Source organism: Rhinopithecus roxellana, chromosome 8 (assembly GCF_007565055.1).
Source record: "Rhinopithecus roxellana isolate Shanxi Qingling chromosome 8, ASM756505v1, whole genome shotgun sequence".
In the NCBI taxonomy this organism is placed as follows: domain Eukaryota; kingdom Metazoa; phylum Chordata; class Mammalia; order Primates; family Cercopithecidae; genus Rhinopithecus; species Rhinopithecus roxellana.
In genome coordinates this window covers 99675007-99702584 of record NC_044556.1, presented here as the reverse complement: position 1 = coordinate 99702584, position 27578 = coordinate 99675007, and the positions used below count along the sequence as shown (strand labels likewise).

At 44.9% G+C, this 27578-nt stretch overlaps 1 protein-coding gene across 7 annotated transcripts in view; it reads right to left on the bottom strand.

The window, feature by feature from the left end:
• TBCE (tubulin folding cofactor E) overlaps positions 1-27069 on the bottom strand; it is a 92787-nt gene extending 65718 nt beyond the window's left edge. For 3 of the 7 annotated variants that reach the window (XR_750285.2, XM_010384654.2, XM_010384657.2), the window contains exons 1-2: positions 26945-27069; positions 7670-7800 (exon numbers count right to left, since the gene is read on the bottom strand). Coding sequence is in view for 3 of the 7 variants with exons in the window: in XM_010384654.2 (XP_010382956.1) it covers positions 7670-7769 (100 nt within the window). In the remaining 4 variants the exon portion in view is untranslated. Of the gene's footprint in view, positions 1-7669; positions 7801-23039; positions 23175-26896 lie in introns of those variants that run through there. The other 4 variants (XM_030936487.1, XM_010384656.2, XM_030936488.1 and 1 more) reach the window with 4 other exon arrangements.
• Positions 27070-27578: the final 509 nt, after the last annotated feature.

Below are 27578 nucleotides of genomic sequence, written 5' to 3'. Positions count from 1 at the left end.
GGGGTGCCTGTAATCCTAGCTACTCAGGAGGCTAAGGCAGAAGAATCTCTTAAACCTGGGAGGCAGAGGTTGCAGTGAGCCAAGATCCCACCACTGCACTCTAGCCTGGGCGATGAGAGCCAAGACTCCATCTCAAAAAAAAAAAAAAAAAAAAATCTGTTCACCAATTTGACAGTATGAATCCCCACTTTCTTTTTTTTGAAACAGAGACTTGCTCTGTCACCCAGACTGGAGTGCAGTGGCATGATCACAGTTCACTGCAGACTCGACCTCCTGGGCTCAAACAATCCTCCCATTTCAGCTTCCCAAGTAGCTGGGGCTACAGGCACATGCCACCATACCAGGCTGATTGATTGATTAATTGATGCTAGAGACAGGGATCTTGTTATGTTACCCAGGCTGGTCTCAAACTCCTGAGCTCAAGCAATCCTCCCTCTTCAGTCTCCCAAAGTGCTGTGATTACAGGCATGAGCCACCACACCCAGCCTATGAATCACAATTTAAACTGTACAGTTTTGTAAGAAAATCTATTTTTTTTTTAGAATTGCACTGCAAAGTATTTAGGAATGAAATGCTACTCTGTATATAATTTAAAATTCTTAAGCAAAAAATAAGAGATGGGCCGGGCACGGTGGCTTACGTCTGTAATCCCAGCGCTTTGGGAGGGTGAGGTGGGTGGATCACGAGGTCAGGAGTTCGAGACCAGCCTGGCCAACCTGGGGAAACTCCATCTCTACTAAAAATACAAAAATTAGCTGGGCATAGTGGCACATGCCTGTAATCCCAGCTACTTGGGAGGCTGAGGCAGGAGAATCGCTTGAACCAGGGAGGCAGCAGTTGCAGTGAGCAGAGATCATACCACTGCACTCCAGCCTGGATGACAGAATGAAGCGCCATGTCAAAAAACAAAGAAAAAAAAAAGGAAATGAAGCAAATATGGCAACACGTTAACAATTGTTAAATTGACACAATAGGCATATACAGGTGTCCATTATACTATTCTTCCTACTTTCTTTGTCTATACTTTTTTTTTTATTTGAGATGGAGTCTGTCTCTGTGGCCCTGGCTAGGGTGCAGTGGTGCAATCTCGGCTCACTGCAACCTCCACGTCCCAGGTTTAATCAATTATCTTGCCTCAGCCTCCCAAGTAGCTGGGATTACAGGCGCCCACCACCACACCCAGCTAATTTCTTTGTACTTTTAGTAGAGACAGGGTTTTGCCATGTTGCCCAGGCTGGTCTCAAACTCTTGACCAAGTGATCCATCTGCCTCCCAAAGTGTTGGGATTACAGGCATGAGTCACCACGCCTGGCTTATTCTCTTTACTTTCTATACATTTGAAACCTTTTCTTTTTTGTATTTTCTAATAATGATATAAAAAATACTCATATCTTCCTTAAATCTGTTCTACTTGTAGGAATTAATACAACAGATACAGCTCTGTCCATTAAAAAGGCCCAGAAACGAGGACCAACCCAGTAGCATTGAGCACCCCTGCAGCCCATACTGTGGCCCCTGAATATTTGCCAGCAAAAAAAGAAAGAAAACAGCAAGAAATGTAAGATGAACCTTTACATCATAGCTTCCTTATCATATGAGGAAAGCTTTTCCAGCTTCTAGAAGCTTAGAGGCTGTACACTCCTTAGCTCATGACCCTCTCCCATCTTCAAAATCAACAATGGCCAGCTGAAACATTCTCACATCACACTGACACTGCCTCTTCTGCCTCTAGCTTCTAACTCTTTTCTTTTTTTTTTTTTTTTTTGAGACATTTTGCTCTTGACACCCAGGCTGGAGTGCAACGGCACAATCTCAGCTCACTGTAACCTCTGTCTCCCAGGTTCAAGCGATTCTCCTGCCTCAGCCTCCCAAGTAGCTGGGATTACAGGCATGCGCCACCACGTCTGACTAATTTTTGTATTATTAGTAGAGATGGGTTTCACCATGTTGGTCAGGCTGGTCTTGAACTCCCGACCTCAGGTGATCCACCCGCCTCGGCCTCCCAAACTCCTGGGACTATAGGTGTGAGCCACTGCACCTGGCCTAGCTTCTACTTCTAATGATTCTTGTGATTACATTGAGCCCAACTGGATAAACCAGGATACTCTCCCAACCTTAAAATCAGCTGATTAGCAACCTTAATTCCATCTATAATTCTAATTCCCCTTTGCCATGTAACCTAAGAAAATCAGAGGTTCTGGGGATATCTTTGGGAGGCTATTATTCTGCCCACCACAGTGTATCATCTTTATTCCATCTACACTGTTCAAGATATAACACTTTTTAAATCTTTGTATGATGCTATCACAGGAAATCATATCTCCAGTTACAAGAAGCCATTTGCAAAACATTAGTACATACTGCATTTCTTTCTGGTTTTTTGTTTTCGTTTTGTTTTGTTTTATTTTTTGAGACAGTCTTACTCTGTCACCCAGGCTGGAATGGAGTGATGCCATTTCGTCTCACTGCAACTTCCTCCTCCAACGTTCAAGCGATTCTGCTGTCTCAGCCTCCCAAGTAGCTGGGGCTACAGGAGTGCGCCACAACACCCAGCTAATTTTTTTTGTATTTTTAGTAGAGACAGGGTTTCAACATGTTGGTCAGGCTGGTCTCGAACTCTTGACTTCAAGTGATCTACAGCCTTGGCTTCCCAAAGTGCTGGGATTACAGGCATGAGCCACCATGCCCAGCCTGCATTTCTTTTTAAAAGTAATTTTTTTAATGTTTATTTACAACAATAAGCACAATCAACTCATCTAAGTGTTTTAAACATCTGATTTAGTTGTCATAACAGCCCTACAACATCCAGTGAAGTAACTGCAGAAATTATTACTAAATCTGTGTTCGATTTCTCTGCATCTTAGTACCAATCCCAAAAGATGACCTCTAAAAGAAACGCGAGCCGGGTGCGGTGGCTCACACCTGTAATCCCAGCATTTTGGGAGGCCGAGACGGGTGGATTATAAGGTCAGGTGTTTGAAACCAGCCTGGCCAACATGGTGAAACCCTGTCTCTACTAAAAAAAACATGCAAAAATAGTTGTGTATGGTGGCAGGTGCCTGTAGTCCCAGTTACTCGGGAGACTGGGGCAGGAGAATCGCTTGAACTCAGGAGGCAGAGGTTACAGTGAGCTGAGATAGTGCCATTGCACTCTAGCCTGGGCAATAAGAACGAAACTCCACCTCAAAAAAAAAAAAAAAAAAAATGCTTACATTTACAGTAGCTCCCTCTCTGCAAAATTACAATTTTCAAGGGGGAGAAAAGCACTTACCTGATAAAACATGCATGGAGAAAGTGTCACATTCACAGGCAATTGAATAAATAAAAATCAAATAATATGTACCACTTCATATTTGCTAAACTATCATTAAAAAACTTTTATCTATATTACTGTACTAGTGATATGCCACCCTGTCTTCAAGAATTGGGACTTCTCTCCCAAGAGCTGGAAGAACGGTTTTTGGCAGATAGCCCTCAACTGTCTGCCTTCTTATGGAATTGTCTACTGTAGAAAGCATCTTGCCCAAGGGCACACCCCCTTCTTAGGGTCAACAGAACCCAGTGACAGGTCATCACAAACGTGTAATGATCCAGCCCCTCATCTCAACTAGAAAAGACTCTGAAAGGCCATTGTATCTTCAGAGCACCCAAAGGGGACAGCTGAAATATTTGTTGAGGCTGCACCATAGCCCAGCTTAGCCCTCTGCCCAACCTTGCTTACTCTCTTTCCTCTTTCATGAGTACTGGTCCCAAAGTACTTGCTAATAAACTTTCTGAACACTAAACTTCCTAAGTGTAAATCTCTAGCTCAGTCTGCTTCCCAGAGAATGTGAACATTGGAAATTTCCAAGTACTGGACATTGATTGACTTGCAGACAACAATTTGGCAACATATATCAAGAACCTGAGAATATTCACATTCTTTAGAAGTAACAGAGTAGGGCCAGGTGCAGTGGCTCATGCCTGTAATCCCAGCACTTTGGGAGGCTGGGGCAAACAGATCACCTAAGGTTAGGAGTTTGAGACGAGCCTGGCCAACATGGTGAAACCCTGCCTCTACTAAAAATACAAAAATTAGCTGGGTATGGTGGCGGGTGCCTATAATCCCAGCTACTCGGGAGGCTGAGGCAGGAGAATCACTTGAACCTGGGAGGCAGAGGTTGCAGTGAGCCGAGATCATGCCATTGCACTCCAGCTTGGGCGACAAGAGTGAGACTCCATCTCAAAAAAAAAAAAAAAAAAAAAAAAGTAACAGAGTAGAAAGGGCATGGGCAATGAAGGATAGATTCAAATCCCAGCTCTGCTACATAAAAGTTTTGAGACCTGAGACTTGGTCTTCTTGTCTATAAACATGGCAATCATAGCATCTATATTTTAAAGTTGTTATTATAATATTCAAAGTTGAGAGTATGCTTTCAAGTGTCTGGTATACAGTAATTATTCATTAAACATTACTTTCTCTTCCCATTTACAAATAATAATACCAGGAAAGAAAAAACCCTAGCCGGATTAAGTATGTTAAAGACTTCCACAGCCTCCATGAAGGCGGAGACCACATGTATCTTGTTTAGTAGTTTTCACCAAACCTTATTGTACATCAGAATCCCCTGGAGTAGCCATTTGTATTCCTTTACTTTCCTATTAAACTTGTTTTCACTTTACGGACTCACCCTGAATTCTTTCTTGCACGAGATTCAAGAACCCTCTCTCGGGGTCGGGATTGAGACCCCTTTCCTATAACATCTTTCTGGGGACCACTGAAGGGACTATAGTGTGCAAACCCCTGACCCCAAGGCTAACTCTGGGTAAGTGGTAGGGTCCAGTAACATCTTTCTAGTGAACCACAGAAGGGACAATACTGAAGAAACCCCCTGACCCAAAGGAAACAGACTGCAGCACTGACCGGCTGACTTGGGAATCAAGGAAACTCTTCTTTTGAGCTATTTCCAGCTTTCAACAATTCAGTAGGCTGGGCATGGTGGCTCATGCCTGTAATCTCAACACTTTGGGAGGCCAAGGCAGGCAGAGCACCTGAGGTCAGGAGTTCGAGACCAGCCTAGACAACATGGTGAAACTCAGTCTCTACGAAAAATACAAAAATTAGCCAGGCATAGTGACAGGCACCCAACTACTCCGGAGGCTGAGGCTGGAGAATTGCTTGAACTCAGGAGGCGAAGGTTGCAGTGAGTCAAGATCATGCCACTGTACTCCAGCCTGGGTGACAAGGGCAAAACTCCTTCTCAAAAAAAAATAAAAATAAAAATTGAGTGAAGTATATTCCTGTAAAGTAAATTTGGAGCATATTTGTTTCCTCTATCTGATTCCTCCAGAATTTGCAAACTATTTTTAAGTATTCTTAATTTATGACCATATAGTTATTTGCATAAGTGCAGTAAGAATCTCCCCCCCCCCCCCCTTTTTTTTTAGATGGAGTCCTGCTCCAGGCTAGAGTGCAGTGGCACGATCTCGGCTCACTACAACCTCCGCCTCCCAGGTTCAAGAAATTCACCTACCTCAGCCTCCCAAGTAGCTGGGACTACAGGCATGTATCACCACACCCGTATAATTGTTTGTATTTTCAGTAGAGACAGGGTTTCACCATGTTGGCAGGCTGGTCTCAAACCCCTGACCTCGGGTGATCCACCTGCCTCGGCCTCCCAAAGTGCTGGGATTACAGGCATGAGCCACCGCACCTGGCCAATAATCTGTTTTCTTTCTGGAAAAACTGGTTATATTACCAAGGCTTTAACTGGAATGGCATGCTTTCCTTTAAGGAAACAAACTTGACTTGTAAAGCCAATAAAAGCCACTTGGGAAAACATCTCAAACCTTGCCTCCACAGTCTCTATACAGGCTTCCTGACCTGGGGGAAGTAAAAAATGTCGCTTTCTCACAGGCCCAGGAGCCCACATTTATCTTGGGAGCCCAAGAGGAGAGGAATTGACTCAACTCATAGATATTTGATGGTACAAACCCATGCTGGGCTCAGCTTTAAAAAAGTCTTATCTGAGGTTCTTTCTACGGGACAGAGTTCCATCAAAGCCAATTTATTTTTATTTTTTTTTTTTTTTTGAGGCGGAGTCTCGCTCTGTCGCCCAGGCTGGAGTGCAGTGGCCGGATCTCGGCTCACTGCAAGCTCCGCCTCCCGGGTTCACGCCATTCTCCTGCCTCAGCCTCCCGAGTAGCTGGGACTACAGGCGCCCGCCACCTCGCCCGGCTAGTTTTTTGTATTTTTAGTAGAGACGGGGTTTCACCATGTTAGCCAGGATGGTCTCGATCTCCTGACCTCGTGATCCGCCCGTCTCGGCCTCCCAAAGTGCTGGGATTACAGGCTTGAGCCACCGCGCCCGGCCCAAAGCCAATTTAAAAACAGCTTACATGAAAAATAATTATTCTTGCTGCACTTTATACAAATAATCAGGTCAACTATAATAAAGCAAATCAGTCTTATCATGATTTGTCTTTAGTAAAAATTGGAAACTAGAGAGAAAAATTATCTTTCAAGAACTATGGAGCATTTGTTATTAGATTCTAGTCTCATGAGTTGTTTTTAAGTTTGCTTATTCAACTTAGGCTAACCCTGCTTATTCCTATGAATCAACTGGTGATCTCTGGCTGCAGCTCAGAAGAAACAAGAGGGATGGGTAAAGTAAAAATATGGATAAATATTCTAATCCTGGGCACACTGCAATCAGCTAGTAAACCCATATCAGCTTGGTTCCAGCAGTTGCCCAGTTCATAGAAAGCCTTCTTATTGGCCGGGTGCAGTGGCTCACACCTGTAATCCCAGCACTTCGGGAGGCCGAGGTGGGCAATTTACCTGAGGTCAGGAGTTCGAGACCAGCCTGACCAACATGGAGAAACCCTGTCTCCACTAAAAATTCAAAATTAGCTGGGTGTGGTGGCACATGCCTGTAATCCCAGCTACTTGGGAGACTGAGGCAGGAGAATCGCTTGAACCCAGGAGGCGGAGGTTGTGGTGAGCCAACATCGCGCCACTGCACTCCAGCCTGAACAACAAGAGCGAAACTCCATCTCAAAATACACAGAAAACTCAAATTTTTGTGGACTAAGACTTATGAGTAAGTCTACTACGTTATTATTTACTCTAAAAACTAGAAACTAACATCCAAAAATGAGAAACAATTAAACAAACTATATACTATACTAAATGTAATCATTAAGAAATATGCAAAATAAAAAAAGAAATATGCAAAATAATGCTGTAGAAACATAGGTAAATTTATACAAAAAATAAGTTTAAAAAAAGGTAACAAAAAATTGCAATGTGTATCAATTTAAACTATATTAGATACCTACACACATGTATTAATGACAAAAGAAATTTCAAAAAAATTACTTGAGGTTTATGAGGTTTCAAGACTTTTAGCTGTTTATAATAGTTTCCTCAGAAAATAATTTAAGGTTGATTTTATATAAGATAGCAACACTAAATAATTAAATGGCATATAATTAAACAAAATCATAGATACCACAGGCTACTGTCACTCAAATAAAACTGGATACGGGAAGCATCTATAAATTAGGTGTTAATTTCGTCAAAATTTGTGGTATAAAGCGCCATTGAGAAGCTTACACAGAAATAGCTGCAAAATACACACACGCACACACACACACACACACACACAGACACACAATAATTACTTACCTGCCAGGGGAGGGACGACACCAGCAAAACGTACTGTTGCATTTTCTCCATTAACTTCAACTCTTCGACCAATGACATCCGGTGTCAAAGTGTCACTCATTATAATATATCCAGAATCCAAAATATGAGATCTAGGAAGAAAAATACAACACTGATAAGAACTTAATACAATTCCTTTAAAGGAATTTTGTTTGTTTGTTTTTTTGAGGCACAGTCTCACTCTGTCACCCAGGCTGGAGTACAGTAGCGCAATCTCGGCTCACTGCAACCTCCACCTCCCTGGTTCAAGCAACTCCCCTGCCTCAGCCTCCCAAGTAGCTAGGATTACAGAACCCGGCACCATGTGTGTTTAATTGTTTTGTATTTTTAGTAGAGATGGGGTTTCACCATGTACAGGCGTGAGCCACTGCGCCTGGCCTAGAATTGTGTTTTTAGGAGTTGTCAGCACAGAGTTTATAACTGATAGCATGAAAGTAGATGAGAATGAAAGGGTATCAACTAGAAAGAAAAGGGTATCAGCTAGAAAGAACAGGGGATCAATGACAGAATCCTGCAAAAACATAATAGTTAAGAAAGAAGAAAGAAATCCCTAAGAAGTCGGAGAAAGAAAAAACAGAAAAGAAAGAAGAAGAGCAGCTACCTGATGCCTTGGAATCCAAGGGACAGAGTTTAAAGCAGGAATAATCAAACAACAGTATCAGATGTTGCAGAGAGAGCCTGTCAGACTAGGGCTTAAAAATCTGTGTTCCTTTTGCAAGAACAAATATGGTTAATTTCCATACCTTCATCTTTGTCTAAATAAAACTCACTTTCTTTTTTGCTTTTTTTTTTTCTTGAGACAGAGTCTCGCTCTGTCGCCCAGGCTGGAATGCAGTGGCACGACCTCTGCTTGCTGGGTTCAAGCAATTCTCCTGCCTCAGCCTCCCAAGTAACTGGGATTACAGGCACACGCCACCACGCACACGCCACCACACCCAGCTAATTTTTGTATTTTTAGTAGAGACGGTGTTTCACCATGTTGGCCAGGCTGGTCTCGAACTCCTGACCTCAAGTGATCCACCCGCCTCAGTCTCCCAAAATGCTGGAATTACAGGCATCAACCACCATGACCGGCCCAAATAAAACTCACTTTCTATTTTAAAAAGCTAGCAGTGTTGGCTGGGCATGGTTGTTCACGCCTGTAATCTCAGCGCTTTGGGAGGCCAAGGCAGGCAGATCATCTGAGGTCAGGAATTCGAGACCAGACTGGGCAACATAGTGAAACTTATCTCTACCAAAAAAAAAAAATACAAAAAAAAGGGCACGTGTGTAGTCCCAGCTACTTGGGAAGCTGAAATGGGAGGATCATGTGAGCCCAGAAGATCAAGGCTGCAGTAAGCCAAGATCATGCCACTGTGCTCCAGCCTAGGCAACAGAGCTAGAGCCTGTCTCAAAACAAACAAACAAACAAGCACAAATAAAAGATAACAGTGTTGAAGTACAAGGATTTTTAAACGACCATAAGTTACATGATTATTGAACAAAGTATTATTTTTCTATTTTAATATTACCATATATAATATGTGCACAAAACAAAATAAAAAACATATGCTATTACATGCCATCTGGGGTTATAATTACATTATTGACAGGCGGGCACGGTGGCTCACGCCTGTAATCTCAGCACTTTGGGAGGCTGAGGCAGGCGGATCACCTGAGGTCAAGAGTTCAAGACCAGCCTGACCAACATGGAGAAACCCCATCTCTACTAAAAATACAAAATTAACCAGGTGTGGTGGCACATGCCTGTCATCCCAGCTACTTGGGAGGCTGAGGCAGGAGAATCGCTTGAACCAAGGAGGCAGAGGTTGCCATGAGCCAAGATTGTGCCATTGTACTCTAGCCTGGGCAAAAAAAAACTCCGTCTCAAAAAAAAAAAAAATACTGACTACCCACAAACTCCATTGGTATATAGATATCTGAGGCCTTTGGTATTATTACCTCTCCACCTTTATGGTTTTTTTATTTTTATTTTTTAAGAACAGGTAGATGGCCGGGAGTGGTGGCTCATGTCTGTAAACCCAGCACCTTGAAAGGCTGAGGCGGTGGATCACAAGGTCAGGAGTTTGAGACCAGCTTGACCAACATGGTGAAACCCTGTGTCTACCAAAAATACAAAAATTAGCCAGGCATGGTGGTGCGTGCCTGTAATCCCAGCTACTCAGGAGGCTGAGGCAAGAGAATCGCTTGAACCCGGGAGGCAGAGGTTGCAGTGAGCCAAAATTGAGCCATGCACTTCAGCCTGGGCAACAGAGCAAGACTCCATCTCAAAAAAAAAAAAAAAAAAGAATAGGTAGACATTTCCTCTGTTACTGGAGTTGTCTGTTACATTTGACCTGCTATTTCCATATTACAGAATAATCTAAGCATTTCAATCTCACATTACGATTTTAAGTTTATTAAGTTTCAGCATAAGGTCCTCTCAATCAGGTCCTCAAATATTTTGTAAAAACAATAACATTAGGCTGGGCACGGTGGCTCACACCTGTAATCCCAGTATTTTGGGAGGCCAAGGTGGGTGGATCACAAGGTCAAGAGATCGAGACTATCCCGGCAAACAGGGTGAAACCCCGTCTCTACTAAAAATACAAAAAAGTTAGTTGGACGTGGTAGTGCACCGCCTGTAGTCCCCCAGCTACTTGGCCGTCTGAGGCAGAAGAATCACTTGAATGTGGGAGGCGGAGGTTGCAGTGAGCCAAGGTCGTGCCATTGCACTCCAGCCTGGCGACAGAGCAAGATTCATCTCACGAAAAACAAAAACAAACAAACAAACAAAATCATTTTTCCCAATTGTTGTGAAAAGAATCTTACTTTCTTTTTTTTTTTTTTTGAGGCAGAGTCTCGCTCTGTCGCCCGGACTGGAGTACAGTGGCCAGATCTCAGCTCACTGCAAGCTCCGCCTCCCGGGTTTACGCCATTCTCCTGCCTCAGCCTCCGAGTAGCTGGGACTACAGGCGCCTGCCACCTCGACCGGCTAGTTTTTGTATTTTTAGTAGAGACGGGGTTTCACCGTGTTAGCCAGGATGGTCTCGATCTCCTGACCTCGTGATCCACCCGTCTCGGCCTCCCAAAGTGCTGGGATTACAGGCTTGAGCCACCGTGCCCGGCCAAGAATCTTACTTTCAATATGGAACTGAATTTTGTCTATTTAAATAAAGACAGGGCCATTGGGAAGGGGGCCAGGATCCAGATCTAAACCTGCCCAGTAGTGTTGAAAAGCAAAAGAGAAATGATCTCCAAGTCCAAAGTTAGTGAGAAAAGTCAAAGCAGTTTAGATGAATTTTTTTTTTTTTTGAGACGGAATCTCACTCTGTCGCTCAGGCTGGAGTGCAATGGTGTGCAATCTCAGCTTATCGCAACTTCCATCTCCTGGGTTCAAGCGATTCTTCTGCCTCAGCCTCCTGAGTAACTGGAATTACAGGCGGCCGCCACCAGGCCCAGCTAATTTTTGTATTTTTAGTAGAGATGCGATTTCACATATTGTCCAGGCTGGTCTCAAACTCCTGACCTCAAGTGATCTGCCCACCTCAGCCTCCAAGTGTTGGGATTACAGGTGTGAGCCACTGAGCCGGCCAGTTTAGATGATCTGATGGCAGGATCGACATACAGATCAGACCAGGTATGGGGAATTTATGTTTTTAGTAAGCTAAGAGGTCTGGCCAGAGACACAGCACTACCCAAAAACCTGTGCTCAGATTCAGAGCTCTAGTCCCTAAGAAGAGAGACTAATAAAATGACTGCAGAACTCCATTCCTACAAGAAATTAAAGTATTAGGCCAAATCTTGGCTCCATGAACTAGAATGTATAGGGATTATCTAAACCGAGAAACTGACAAGGCCCCACAAGCAGTCTGAAACTCTTTCCAGCTGGGGCTCAGCTTAAGGGTACTACCATACATATCACCCTTCAGATCAGGCTAACAGTGAGAATGGCTTGGTGAGAAGAAGGCGGCAGCCATCAATGGGTAGTAAAACCAGGGAGTGTAATAGCAGGAATGAGCATTGAAGACACTAGGAAGCCATTCTCATTATTAATCTAACATCTGTAAGTAACTCATGAATTCCTTCACATGCTTGATCCTATTCAATCTCCAGTAATATTTTTTTTTTTCATTCCTACCTGTATGCTGTGCCCACAGACAGGACCAATGAGATCGTTAGGTAGAAGATCTAAGGTCAGTAATTAACAGTCTCTGTGTCAAGTCAGGTTTTTTTGTTTGTTTGTTTGCTTTGAGAAGAGTCTCGCTCTGTTACCCAGGCTGGAGTGCAGTGGCACAATCTCAGCTCACTGCGACCTCCGCCTCCCAGGTTCAAGTGATTCTCCCACCGTAGCCTCCTGAGGAGCTGGGATTATAGGCATGCGCCACCAAGCCTAGCTAATTTTTTTTTTTTTTTTTTTAAGTAAGAGACGGGGTTTCATGTTATTGGTCAGGCTGGTCTCGAACTCCTGACCTCAGGTGATTCACCCGTCTCGGCCTCCCAAAGTGGGTGGGCCTCCCAACTAAAACTACAAAGTGCCAGGATTACAGGCGTGAACCTCTGCGCCCTGGCCTCAAGTCACTGTTTTTGATTATCCTGTCCAGTCTCTGAATGTTTCTAATAATGTCTTTCTTGATACCATGATCTTTTGTGAAGACCTAGAAACTGGATCCATGTCTTGGTGACCTATGCCTTAGTTCCAAAGCCTTTACCCTCTTCTTCTAGCTAGTAACCAATGGGTCCCTGTTTCCTGAAGTTAGACCTACTTGATGCTGTTACTGGCCCACTCTGTACCCTTACTGCCTGTTGCTGGGACAATCACTTTGATCACTCCCCCACCCCCAGCCCCATTTTAGTATACAGTCAAAATGACCTGCAGTCAGCTGCTGCCTAGTTAAATTCTCTCTTATGGACTGCACTGGGCCCTCTCCTAATCACCTGAATGTGAGTGGCATGTTGCTCTTACTTAGGCCTATCTGGGTGCTGACTAAGGCTTGGTTAAGCTGGAATGACTTTTTAAAATATACACACTTGCAAACTAATGAAGATAGCCCACTTAAATGTTGGAGTGACTCTACTTGTTATTGTTCTTTAAAAAGACGAAATTTACATCTCTAGGCCAGCGCGGTGGCTCATTGCCTGTAATCCAAGGCCGGAGGCCAAGGCGGGCAGACCATGAGGTCAGGAGATCGAGACCATCCTGGCTAACACAGTGAAACCCCATCTCTACTAAAAATACAAAACATTAGCCAGGTGTGCTGGCGGGCGCCTGTAGTCCCAGCTACTTGGGAGGCTGAGGCAGGAGAATGGTGTGAACCCAGGAGGCAGAGCTTGCAGTGGGCCAAGATCACACCACTGCACTCCAGCCTGGGTGACAGAGCGAGACTCCATCTCAAAAAAAAAGAAAAGAAAAGAAATCTACATCTCTATCATTTTCATCTAGTAATTTTCTACTACTGCCCTGTGTAGCTACAGAGAATCAATATATTCCCTTTCTCGGCCAACATTTAAATGCGGAAGGCCAGCTGGGCATGGTAGCTCACACCTGTAATCCCAGCACTTTGGGAGGCCAAGATGCATGAATCACTCGAGGTCAGGAGTTCGAGACCAGCCTGGCCAACATAGTGAAATCCGTCTCTACTAAAAATACAAAAATTAGCCAGGTGTGGTGGTGGATGCCTGTAATCCCAGCTCCTAGGGAAGCTGAGGCAGGAAAATCGCTTGAATCCAGGAGGCGGAGATCGCGCCATTACACTCCAGTCTGGGTGACAGAGGGAGATTCGGCCTCAAAAAATAAATAAATAAATATGGAAGGCCATTTGTTACCATTTCTGCTATCCCTGCTTCCTGTCTTCATCTCCCAAACCTCTCTACCAGGATAAACATTTCCAGCTCCTTAAACCCTCCTTATAACATTCCAGTTTTCCTCCGTAACTGATTTACTGATTCCATGCTTAAATTGCAATACCTAGAACTGAAAACTGCATTCCAGATATGGCCTGACCTGCATGTGGGGTATAAGGGTCTGAAAAGCATTCACTTAACAGTGTAGGCCAGGCAAAGTGGCTCACACCTGTAATCCCAGCACTTTGGGAGGCCGAGGCGAGTGGATCATTTGAGGTCAGGAGTTCAAGGTCAGCCTGGCCAACATGGTGAAACCTGTCTCTACTAAAAATACAAACATCAGCCAGGCATGGTGGCAAACACCTGCAATCCCAGCTACTCAGAAGGCTTGAACCCGAGAGGTAGAGGTTGCAGTGAGCCAAGGTGCGCCACTGCATTCCAGCCTGGGCAACAAAGCAAGACTCAGTCTCAAAAAAATAAATAAAATTTAAAATTTAAAAAAATAAAAATATGAAAAGTAGCTAGGCATGGTGGTGGGTGCCTATAATCCCAGCTACTTGGGAGACTGAGGCACAAGAATTGCTTGAACCCAGGAGGCAGAAGTTGCAGTGAGCTGAGATCGTGCCACTGCACTCCAGACTGGGCCACAGAGTGAGACTCTGTCTCAAAGAAAAAAAAAAATGTAGACGTTACATTCATTTTTTTCTGTCCCTTTCATGGGAAAGACTGTTGCTTACTATTAAGGTTGCAATGAAAGAAACTCCAAAGCCATTTCTGACTTATTACCATTTTCCAATCATAAAATTTAAATGTTTAAAATTCACTACAATTATATTACCCTAAAAATGAGTTTTTTACCAGTTTTAAGTGCCCTTTCAAAATTTTCATTAACATGTAAGCAGAATTTTACTACAACTGAGACATATAATTTGTTCTACTTCTTTTATTAACTTTTTTAAAAATAAGGTAGGGTCTCACTATGTTATCGAGGCTGGTCTTTAACTCCTGGGCAATTCCCACAGTGCTGGGATTACAGGTTTGAGCCACCTCAACGAGCCATATTAACATTTGTCCATAAACATTTTTCTATACAGCCACAGAGTCAACACATTAATCATCTCAATATTCAAGTATGAAACCACAATTTACTTAATAATTTCTCTCTCTTTTTTTTTTTTTTTTGAGATGGAGTCTTGCTCTGTTGCCTAGGCTAGAGTGCAGTGGTGCAAACTTGGCTCACTGCAACCTCCGCCTCACGGGTTCATGCCACTCTCCTGCCTCAGCCTCCCGAGTAGCTGAGACTGCAGGCACCCACCATCATGCCCGGCTAATTTTTTGTATTTTTAGTAGAGACAGGGTTTCACTGTGTTAACCAGGATGGTCTCGATCTCCTGACCCCGTGATCCGCCCACCTCGGCTTCCAAAGTGCTGGGATTACAGGCGAGAGCCACTGTGCCCGGCCTCTCTCTCTTTTCTATTGGTAGAGAAGGGAATCTCTCTATGCTGCCCAGGTTGGTCTCAAACTGCTGGCCTCAAGTGATTCTCCCATCTCAGCCTTCCAAAGTGCTGGGATTACAGGTGTGAACCACCACACCCAGCCAATCATTTCTCTAATGCTGTTTACTACTCCAAAGAAAACAGCTAAAAACAGCTTTGATTTTTAAAATGTTACCTTATGAAGTATTTCCTTGGGAAAAATTCTTGAGATAGATAAATACGTTTAAGGTTCTACAAAGCCAGGCAGAAGCAGTGGCTCACACCTGTAATCCCAATACTTTGGGAGGCCAAGGCAGGAGGATCATCTGAGGTCAGGAGTTTGAGAGCAGCCTGGCCACTATGGTGAAATCAATCCCGTTTCAACTAAAAATACAAAAATTAGCCGGGTGAGGTGAAGCATATCTGTAATCCCACCTACTCGGGAGGCTAAGGCAAGGAGAATTGCATGAACCTGGGAGGTGGAGGTTGCAGTGAGCCAAGGTTGAACCACTGCACTCTAGCGTGGTTGACAGAGACTCTGTCTCAAAAAAATAAAACAACAAAAAATACTACATCCAAGTAGACATTCTTGTACTACTTCTTAGTCTAAATCAATTCTTTTTTTTTTTTTGAGATGGAGTCTCATTCTGTTGCCCCAGGCTGGAGTGCAGTGGCGCAATCTCAGCTCACTGCAAGCTCTGCCTCCTGCCTCAGCCTCCTGAGTAGCTGGGACTACAGGTGCCTCCTGCCACCACGCCCAGCTAAGTTTTGTATTTTTAGTAGAGACAGGGTTTCACCACATTGGCCAGGATGGGCTCGATCTCTTGACCTCAGGATCAGCCCGCCTTGGCCTCCCAAAGTGCTGGCATTACAGGAGTGAGCCAGGGTGCCCAGCCTATCCCATAATATTTTATATATAGAAAAGCAAATACATTTTTTCTTTCTTTACACAACTGAAAGCCTACTATACAGGTGGTTCTATTCCTCACCTTTTCATTCAATACTATATCCTAGAGATTTACCCAAAGCTATGACAAGAGATTTTAATTTCGGGGGAATATAGTATTTGAATAGATATACCATAATATACTTAACCAGTCTTCAAACTGAAGGACATTTAGTTAATACCAAGTTTTTGCTATCACAAACAATATTGAAGAAATTACGCCTACACGTTTATCTTCCTGTATCTGTAGGCAAGTTTCTCAAAACTGGTATTGCTGAGTCAAAAAGTATGTGCATATTATTATTATTATTTTTTTTTTGAGACGGAGTCTTGCTCTGTCGCCCAGGCTGGAGTGCAGTGGCCGGATCTCCGCTCACTGCAAGCTCCGCCTCCCGGGTTTATGCCATTCTCCTGCCTCAGCCTCCCGAGTAGCTGGGACTACAGGCGCCCGCCACCTCGCCCGGCTAGTTTTTTGTATTTTTTAGTAGAGACGGGGTTTCACCTTGTTAGCCAGGATGGTCTCGATCTCCTGACCTCGTGATCTGCCCAAAGTGCTGAGATTACAGGCTTGAGCCACCGCGCCCGGCCTAGTATGTGCATATTAAATGTGAATAACTAATGCTAAATGTTCCTTTATAAGGGCTATAACAACTTACCATGCTATCAGCAGTGTATAAACTCCTGTATTCTTACAACCTGGCCTTCATAATGTATTAATAAAATTTTGAGGCTGGGTGCCATGGCTCACGCCTGTAATTCCAACACTTTGGAAAGCCGAGGCAGGCGGATCACGAGGTCAGGAGACCGAGACCAGCCTGGCTAACATGGTGAAACCCCGTCTCTACTGAAAATACAAAAAATTAGCTGGGCGTAGTGACAGGCACCTGTAGTCCCAGCTACTGGGTGGGCTGAGGCAGGAGAATGGGGTGAACCTGGGAGCAGAGGTTGCAGCGAGCTGAGATTGTGCCACTGCACTCCAGTCTTGGGGACAGAGTGAGACACCGTCTCAAAAAAAAATTTTTTTTGATGATCAGTCTAATGAATAAAATATGTAGTTCATTTCCATTTATGAACCAGCTGTTAATATACTTTGTGCGTTTCCTACTGGTTTATTGACCTTTTTCTTATCAATCTGCTTTTAAAATCTAAACTCAGTCTATTTCCTAGATCACTATAGACTTGAACAACTGGGCTCACCCAGTCCTCCTGCTTCAGCCTCCCTAATCACTAGGCGGGGCAGGCATGCGCCACCACGCCCAGCTAAATTTTTTTTTTTTTTTTTTTTGAGGCTTGTCGCCCAGGCTGGCGTGCAAAGGTGCAATCTCAGGTCACTGCAACCTCCGCCTCCCAGGCTCAAGGCATTCTTCTATCTCAGCCTTCCAAGTAGCTAGAATTACAGGCACCCAGCACCATGCCTGGCTAATTTTTTGTATTTTTAGTAGAGAGGGGGTTTCACCATGTTGGCCAGGCTGGTCACAAACTCCCGACCTCAGGTGATCCATCCGCCTCCCAAAGTGCTGGGATTACAGGCATGAGCCAGGATGAGAGACCTACTATATGATAAGGTAACTAAATAATTCTTCAAATAAAATTATTTGAAAAGAATAGAGGCCAAATTCGTTGGTGCATACCAGTAATCCCAACACTTTGGGAGGCCAAAGCAGGCAGATCACTTCAGGTCAGGAGATCGAGACCAGCTTGGCACACATGGTGAAACCCCATCTCTACTAAAAATACAAAAATTAGCCAGGTGTGGTAGCCCACACCTGTAATCCCAGCTACTCAGGAGGCTGGGCAGGACAATTATGATTATAATCCTTCCCCTCCTGGGTTCAAGCAATTCTTCTGCCTCCGCCTCCACAGCAGTTAGGAGCACAGGCGCCCGCCACCATGCCCAGCTAATTTTTGTATTTTTAGTAGAGACGGGGTTTCTCTATGTTGGCCAGGTTGGTCTCAAACTCTTGACCTCCAGTGATCCACCTGCCTTGGCCTCCCAAACTGTATCTCACATAATTTTAAGGAGCTTCTACAAAAACTTCAGGCATTTTCCAAAGAAACTGAAGGCATGTCTTCTCTCTAAAACACCAATGACCTAAATGTGTACCAAACCCACAATTTTATGACAAAACTATACAAATGAGAACATAGAAAAGTAACTAACAGGCTGGGCACGGTGGCTCACACCTGTAATCCCAGCACTTTGGGAGGCCGAGGCGGGCAGATCACAAGGTCAGGAGATCGAGACCATCCTGGCTAACACGGTGAAACCCCGTCTCTACTAAAAATACAAAAAAATTAGCCGGGCATGGTGGCAGGCACCTGTAGTCCCAGCTACTCGGGAGGCTGAGGCAGGAGAATGGCATGAACCCAGGAGGCAGAGCTTGCAGTGAGCCAAGATCGCACCACTATACTCCACAACCTGGGGAACAGCACAAGACTCCGTCTCAAAAAAAAAAAAAAAAGTAATTAACAAACCAATTAGTCTGTGACTTTTCTTTACACTTACAAATACCATCAAATCTTCTAAAATCACTTCTCCACAAATTCATTCCAGCTACTAAAATAATCACTGGCAAAGAATGATGTTTTCCCTTTCTGGTAACCTCTATTTACTTTCTGGGTAATATTCATTTCACACCTAACAATATCTCTATCATATTGATTTCAAATTGTCTTTCTTGCACATATTCCCAGCAAAATATAGGGAAAGTGACATATACTTCTTTTACAAACTTTGAAGTGCTAAGTATACCATAAATACCCTATTAAATAAATTTATGATAAATTGACTTAAAAATAATTAAACACTGAGGTGAGCCAGGAAGCCTGTTGAAAATCAGTAGCTTAAAGATTAAAACAAAATTGTTCTACAGAGTTAAAATTAGAATAATGCCAGCTGGGCACAGTGGCTCACACCTGTTATCCCAGCACTTTGGGAGGCCGAGGCAGGCGGATGACTTGAGGTCTGGAGTTCGAGTCCAGCCTGGCCAACAGAGTGAAACCCCATCCCTACTAAAAATATAAAAATTAGCTAGGCTTGTTAGCGTGCGCCTGTAATCCCAGCTACTCAGGAGCCTGAGGCAGGAGAATCGCTTGAACCTGGGAGGCAGAGGTGGCAGTGAGCCAAGATCACACCACTGCACTTCAGCCTGGGCGACAGTACGAGACTTCATCTCAAAAAAAAAAAAAAAAAAAAATTATAATTAGGCTGAGCGTGGTGGCTCATACCTATAATCCCAGCACTCTGGGAGGCCAAGGTGGGCAGACTGAGCCTAGGAGTTGAACAGCAGCCTGGACAATATGGTGAAACGCCATCTCTATATGTACAAAAATTAGGCATGGTGGCGTATGCCGGGAGTCCCAGCTATTTAGGAGGCTGATATGGAAGGATGGCTTGAACCAGGGAGGTGGAGGCTGCAGTGAGCTAAGATCGAGACACTGCACTCCAACTAGGGTGAAACAGCCAGACTCTGTCTCAAAAAAAGAAAACACAAACCAAAAAAAAACTAAAATGGGCTGGGTGCAATGGGTCACTCCTGTAATCCCAGCACTTTGGGAGGCCGAGGTGGGTAGATCACCTGAGGTCAGGAGTTCAAGACCAGCCTGGCCAACATGGTGACACCTGGTCTCTACTAAAAATACAAAATTAGCCGGGCATGGTGGCATATGCCTGTAATCCCAGCTACTTGAGAGGCTGAGGTAGGTGAGTAGCTTCAACCCAGGAGGCAGAGGTTACAGTGAGCTGAGATCATTCCACTGCAATCCAGCCTGGGCAACAAAAGCGAAACTCCATTGCAAAAAAAAGAAAAATAAATAAATAGTAAATTAAAATTAAAAAATAAAAAATAAATTATGATTAGATTCAGTTAAGTATACACAGCAAAATTAAAAATTAAAATACAAAAATCAGTTGGGTGTGGTGGTGCACGCCTATAGGCCAATTTATTTGGGAGGCTTAGGTTGGAGGATCATCTGAGCCCAAGAGTTCGAGGCTACAGTAAGCCCTGATCACACCACTGTACTCCAGCCTGGGCAACAGAGGGAGATCCTATTGTACAAAAAAAAAAAAAAAATGAAAAAGGCCAAGCACAGTGGCTCATGCCTGTAATCCCAGCACTTTGGGAGGCCAAGGCAGGTGAGTCATCTGAGGTCAGGAATTCAAGACCAGCCTGGCCAACATGGTGAAGCCCCATCTCTACTAAAAATACAAAAATTAGCTGGACGTGCTGGAGGGTCCCTATAATCCCAGCTACCTGGAAGGCTGAGGCAGGAGAATCACTTGAATCCAGGAAGCGGAGGCTGTAGTGAGCCGAGATTGTACCACCGCACTCCAGCATGGGTGACAAGAGCAAAACTCCATCTCAAAAAAAAAAAGGTAGGGCCGGGTGCTATAGCTCATGCCTATAATCCTAACACTTTGGAAAGCAGTGGTGGGTGGATCAACTGAGGTTGGGAGTTTGAGACAAGCCTGACCAATGTGGTGAAACTCTATCTCTAATGAAAATACAAAAATTAGCCAGGCTATGATGGCACATGCCTATAATCCCTGCTACTCAGGAGGCTGAGGTGGGAGAATCACTTGAACCCGGGAGGCAGAGGTTGCAGTAAGCTGAGATTGTGCCAGTGCATTCCAGACTGGGTGACAGAGGGAGACCTCTGTATCCAAAAAAAAAAAAAGGTGGGGGGGGCAAAAGTGGCCAGGCGCGGTGGCTCACACCTGTAATCCCAGCAGTTTGGGAGGTTGAGGCAGGCGGATCATCTGAGGTCTGGAATTCAAGACCAGCCTGACCAACATGGAGAAACCCTATCTCTACTAAAAATACAAAATTGGCCGGGTGCGGTGGCTCAAGCCTGTAATCCCAAAACTTTGGGAGGCCGAGACGGGCGGATCACAAGGTCAAGAGATCAAGACCATCCTGGCTAATACAGGTGAAACGGCGTCTCTACTAAAGAATACAAAAAACTAGCCAGGCGACGAGGCGGGCGCCTGTAGTCCCAGCTACTTGGAAGGCGGAGGCAGGAGAATGGCGTAAACCTGGGAGGCGGAGCTTGCAGTGAGCTGAGATCTGGCCACCGCACTCCAGCCTGGGTGACAGAGCCAGACTCCATCTCAAAAAAAAAAAAAAAAATACAAAATTGGCCCGGCGTGGTGGCACATGCCTATAATCCCAGCTACTCAGGAGGTTGAGGCGGCAGAATTGCTTGAAGCCAGGAGGCGGAGGTTGCGGTGAGCCAAGATCATGCAATTGCACTCTAGCCTGGGCAACAAGAGCAAAAACTCTGCCTCCAAAAAAAAAAAAAAAAAAAAAAAGCCAGGAATAGTGGCTCACACCTGTAATCCCAGCACTTTGGGAAGCTGAGGCAGGCGGATCACAAGGTCAGAAGTTCAAGACCAGCCTGACCAACATGGTGAAACCCCGTTTCTACTAAAAATACAAAAATAAGCTGGGCGTGGTGGTGCGCGCCTGTAATCCCAGCTACTCAGGAGACTGAGGTAGGAGAATCGCTTGAACGCGGTAGGCAGAGGTTGCAGTGAGCCGAGATCGCACCACTGCACTCTAGCCTGGCAACAGAGCGAGACTCCATCTCAAAAAAACAAACAAAAAAAAAAGACAAGAAAGGAGGAAAAAAGCATAAAAATGCAAAGTGTAGAAGATGGGTGCAAAAACCCCAAACTCATTCGGTAAACAATTATATTATGGAGTATCTGCTAAAAGTCAGATATGATTTTAGGCAATTGGAATAAAACAGTAATGGATTTTACAGGGAAGTACAATAAGAGATCTTTAAAATAAATAAATAAATAAATAAATGCCGGGCACAGTGGCTCACGCCTGTAATCCCAGCACTTTAGGAGGCTGAGACGGGTGGATCACAAGGTCAGGAGTTCAAAACCAGCCTGGGCAAGATGGTGAAACCCCGTCTCTACTAAAAATACAAAAATTAGCCAGGTGTGGTGGCATGTGCCTGTAATCCCAGCTAGTTGGGAGGCTGAGGCAGAGAAGTGCTTGAACCCAGGAGACAGAGGTTGCAGTGAGCCGAGATCATACCACTGCACTGCAGCCTGGCAACTGTGGGGAAAACTGCTGTGACAGAGACTCTATCTTCTTCTATTTGATCTTCTTTTGGAGTTTGTACTTGTTTAACCTGCACTTGAGGTTGTAAAGTTACAGGGATCTGAGCTGCTGTAAGAGGAGTTGGCCGTCGTGGTTTAGACTCTGATGGCTCTGCTAATTCTGGACCTTTTTCTTCTAATTTTAACGTTTCAGGATATATCACCTCCTGTAATTGATTATCGTCAACATTTTGCATTGACCGAGCCATTACCAGCTCTGCTATGCATTTTACAGTGTGAACTTTCCGTTCCTTTCCGGGATTCTATCCCTGCCTCTTTTTCACAATCTGCTACACAGCTTTCAGGGACATCAGAAACTGAAACGCTATATTCTTCTGTTTGAAACGGTTCTAAAGCTACTTTATTTTTATTTATTTATTTATTTTTTTGAGACGGAGTCTGGCTCTGTTGCCCAGGCTGGAGTGCAGTGGCCGGATCTCAGCTCACTGCAAGCTCTGCCTCCCGGGTTTACGCCATTCTCCTGCCTCAGCCTCCCGAGTAGCTGGGACTACAGGGGCCCGCCAACTCGCCCGGCTAGTTTTTTGTATTTTTTAGTAGAGAGGGGATTTCACCGTGTTAGCCAGGATGGTCTCCATCTCCTGACCCCGTGATCCACCCGTCTCGGCCTCCCAAAGTGCTGGGATTACAGGGTTGAGCCACCGCGCCCGGCCCTAAAGCTACTTTAATAATGACCCAATCATTCCATACTGTAAGTGGGATGATTTTACCCTCCCTACTTGCTTGTTTTAATTCTTTGCCAATTTTTTCCCAGGCTTTTAGATCTAAAGTTCCCTGTTCTGGAAACCATGGGCAAAACTGTTCTATTGTTTGAAATAGCATAACTAGATTTTTGGTAGAGACTTTAACTCCCCCTCTTTTTAAGAGAATTTTAATAAAGCTGCAATAAGAAGCATATTTACTTTTAGTTTGCCCCATTGTTACCCTAGGTTCTTCCGAGCGCACAATCTTACCGCAAGGCTGACTGTAGACGTACTCGGGAGTCTCTCGTCGACTTGTCCCGAATGACCACGCTGGAGCGTACCTTCACCTTAGAGAAAAGCACCCACGTTGGGCACCAGATGAAGGGGTGGCCTGCCCCTCCACATCTGTGGGCATTTCTCGTTAGGTGGAACGAGAGACTTGAGAAAAGAAATGAGACACAGAGACAAAGTATAGAGAAAGAAAAGGTGGGCCCAGAGGACCAGCGCTCAGCATACAGAGGACCCTCGCCGGCACCGGTCTCTGAGTTCCCTCAGTATTTATTGATACAGTATTTATTGATCATTATCTTTACCATCTTAGAAAAAGGGAAGTGGTAGGATAATAGGATCATCATAGGGAGAAAGTCAGCAGTAAGACATATGAATAAAGATCTCTGTGACATGAGTAAGTTTAAGGAAAATTGCTGCGCCTTGATATGCATATACAAACATCTCCATAAACCTTTTTAGTGCATAAAGAGCAGCATTGCTCTTTATGGAATTGCTCTTTAGCAGCATTGCTTATGCTAGCAAGTTCCACCTTTCGTCCTAAGGCGGTTTTCTCCTTTCTCAGTAAACAGAACATACAATCGGGTTTTACACTGAGATGTTCCATTGCCCAGGGATGGGCAGGAGACAGATGCTTTTCTCTATCTCAACTGCCAAGAGGCCTTCTTTCCTCTTGTACTGGTCCTCCTCAGCACAGACCCTTCACGGGTGTCAGGCTGGGGGACGATCAGGTCTTTCCCTTCCCACGAGGCCATATTTCAGACTATCACATGGGGAGAAACCTTGGACAATACCTAGCTTTCCTAGGCAGAGGTCCCTGCGACCTTTGGCAGTGTGTGTATCCCTGGGTACTTGAGATTAAGAGAATGGTGATGGCTTTTAACCAGCAAGCTGCCTTCAGGCATTTGTTTAACAAAGCACACCCTGCACAGCCCAAAATCCTTTAAACTTTGAGTCATCATAGCACATGTCTCTTGCAAGGACAAGGTTGGGGGTAGGGTCACAGATTAACAGCATCTCAAATACAGAACAAAATGGAGTCTCTTATGTCTACTTCTTTCTATATAGACACAGTAACAGTCTGATCTTTCTTTCTTTTCCCCACACAGGAAAAATCAAAAGGAAAACAGCAGTAAACAAAACAGAAAAACACCTGCCCTCATAAACCTATGCCAGTGACAGAAAACATAATAAACCAGATAAATGACTCTATCTCATGGCATGTCATATGATGATAAGCACAAGGATAATGAGTGCAATGGAAATGTTAAAGATGGCAGTCGCTTGTCAGAGTAGGCCTTACTGAGAAGAAAATACTCCCAATATGAGAGGTAAAGAACTGAGCCATGTGGACATATGAGGGAAAGGAATAGCAAGTGCAAATATCCTAAGGCTAGGATGCACTTGAGGAGGCCATACAATAGAGCAAACAGGAGACTAAAACAACATGAGATCAGAAGTGAAGCAGGGCTAGGTCACATAGGACCTTCGATGAATAATCCATTCTAAAGACTTTGGCTTTTTTTTTTTTTCTTGAGACTGAGTTTTGCCCTTGTTGCCCAGGCTGGAGTGCAATGGGGCGATCTCGGCTCACTGCAACCTCCTCCCCCGCCCCCCAGGGTTCAAGCCATTCTCCTGCCTCAGCCTCCCTAGTAGCTTGGACTACAGGCGCACGCCACCACTCCCAAGTAATTTTTTGTATTTTTTAGTAGAGACAGGGTTTCGCCACTTTGCGCCAGACTTGTCTCGAACACTTGACCTCAGGTGATCCACCCGCCTTGGCCTCCCAAAGTGCCAGGATTACAGGCTTATTAATCCACTGTGCCCGGCCGGTTTTTTCTTTTTTCTTTTTTTTTTTTGAGGCGGAGTCTTGCTCTGTCACCAGGCTGGAGTGCAGTGACATGAACTCGGCTCACTGCAACCTCCACCCCTCTCTTCCCCCACCCCCCCGCCGGGTTCAAGCGATTCTCCTGCCTCAGCCTCCTGAGTAGCTGAGATTACAGGCATGCACCACCACGCCCCGCTAATTTTTGTATTTTTAGTAGAGACGGGATTTCACCATGCTGCCCAGGATGATCTCAATCTCTTGACCTCTTGATCCACCCGCTCAGCCTCCCAAAGTGCTGGGATTACAGGCATGAGCCACCACGCCCAGCCTACTTTGGCTTTTACTCTGGGTGAAATGTGTAGTCCTTGGAGGATTTTTGAGAGGAAAGAGATAAATCTTTTTTTTTTTAAAGGATCAATCGAAATGCTGTGATGCAAACAGACTAAAAGAGGAAAGAGCAGAAACTACTGCAGTAATTCAAGTGAGAGACAATGTAATTTGAACAAGTGAAGGTGATGAGAAGAACTTGGGAGTGTGGACAGATTTTGAAGGTGGAGAGTCCATAGGATTTGCTGATATACATGAAAGAGATTAATCAGGGATGATGCCAAAGATTTTGATCTGAACAAATATTTCAGTAGTGACAATGAATGTAAATCCAATAAACCTGCTAGTCAAAAGGCAGGCTGGGCCAGGCAACGTAGCTCACACCTGTAGTAGCCAGGTGTTTGAAACCAGCCTGGCCAACATGGCGAAACCCCGTCTCTACTACAAATACAAAAAAAAAAAATAATTAGCTGGGCATGGTGACACACACCTGTCATCCCAGCTACTCAGGAGGCTGAGGTGGGAGAATTGCTTGAACCTGGGAGGCGTGGTTGCAGTGAGCTGAGATTGGGCCACTGCACACCAGCCCGGGTAACAGACCAAGACTCCGTATCAAAACAAACAAACAAAAAAAAGCAGGCTGTCCATTTAGATTGAAAAAAAAAAAAAAAAAAAAACCCAGAGATATGCTGTTTACAACAGTATATAAAATATAAGCATACAGAAAAGTTAAAAATATGAAAAATGTTTTGAAGCAAATATCAAAAGACAGCAGCTGTGGCTAAATTAATGACAGAGAAAAGAAAAGTCTTCTCTCTTCATCTCTACCTCCACTAACTTTCTCTAACAGTTTGGCAATTTGTTAATTATGTCTTCCCGCCAGGACTGCTTCTCTGAGGACAAAGCTGTCACACCGTCATTTGGATCCACTCACAACTTAGAATAGTCCCCATGTGATAGTAAACACCAAGTAAAAATAGTCACTTTAGGCCGGGCGCGGTGGCTCACGCCTGTAATCTCAGCACTTTGGGAGGCCGAGGCGGGTGGATCACCTGAGGTCAGGAGTTCGAGAGCAGCCTGGCCAACATGGAGAAACCCCGTCTCTACTAAAAATACAAAAATTAGCCGAGCGTGGGGACGGGCGCCTGTAATCCCAGCTACTAGGGAGGCGGAGGCAGGAGAATCGCTTGAACCCAGGAGGCGGAGGTTGCAGTGAGCCGAGATCGGCACTGCACTCCAGCCTGGGCGACAGAGCAAGACTGTCCCAAAAGAACAAACGAACAGTTACTTTAAGTGCTCTCCACCTACTTAACGTTATTTCTCTGTCATCACCAATGTTAACTGATTCGGCAGGACGGAGCTGTTCCTCTAAGAGGACACCTTGTAAAAGTCGTTGGTCGCCTGTACCATTTTCACCTCTTCCAAAGTGACATGCCAATTCTCTGAAAGAAGCTTAAAAATGCAAGGGATCACGTGCGGCTACTCCTAAACAAGGCCTTCCAGAAGGGGCAGTGCGGCCCCACCCCAGCCGGCTGGACCGCCTCTCAGCACACACGCACTCCCTTCGGGCCCGCACTTCTGGGCTGGTTCAAAGCCTGCACGGAACAGGCAACGCCCGGCTATGGCAATCTGGGAAGATTCCAGGAAAGGAAGAAAAGGCCAAGAGCAGCGCAGGGTGACGCACCAACCAGGAATGCTCGTTCCGGAACCTCCCCGAACCTCTGAAGCTCACCTGCCCGCGGAGACTTCAGGTGTTCAGAGCAACTTCCCCTCCAGCGCACAGCCCAGCAGTGAAGCTTTAGGCTCTGGCCGGAAGTGCTGTAGGAAGTCCCGCCTCCACCGGAGTGAGCTACGGCTGCCGGCTGCCGGAGCTATTGGAGGCCAGAGGAGTGGTCAACCCACCCAAGCCCCGCCTCTGAGCGGGAGCCCAAGCGATTTCCCAGTGCTGAAACCTGGGATGACAGAGCCGCCCGGGAAGGCGCGTGTTCCAGTTTAGTAGGTACCATGGAATTGAGTTACAAATCCTGTGAGAGGTTCAGTTCCATGCGTATTGAGAGCCTACCATGTAGGCAGCATGCGGTGGTCAAAAAGAAGAATATAGTGTTAATGCCTCCAAAACTAAAAAAAAAACAAAACAAAATTACCTAGTTAAAGCGTAAGGCAGAATGAAAGTAAATGCAGTGATAGAAAAAATAATAGAGCCGGGCGCGGTGGCTCAAGCCTGTAATCCCAGCACTTTGGGAGGCCGAGACGGGCGGATCACGAGGTCAGGAGATCGAGACCATCCTGGCTAACACGGTGAAACCCCGTCTCTACTAAAAATACAAAAACTAGCTGGGCGAGGTGGCGGGCCCCTGTAGTCCCAG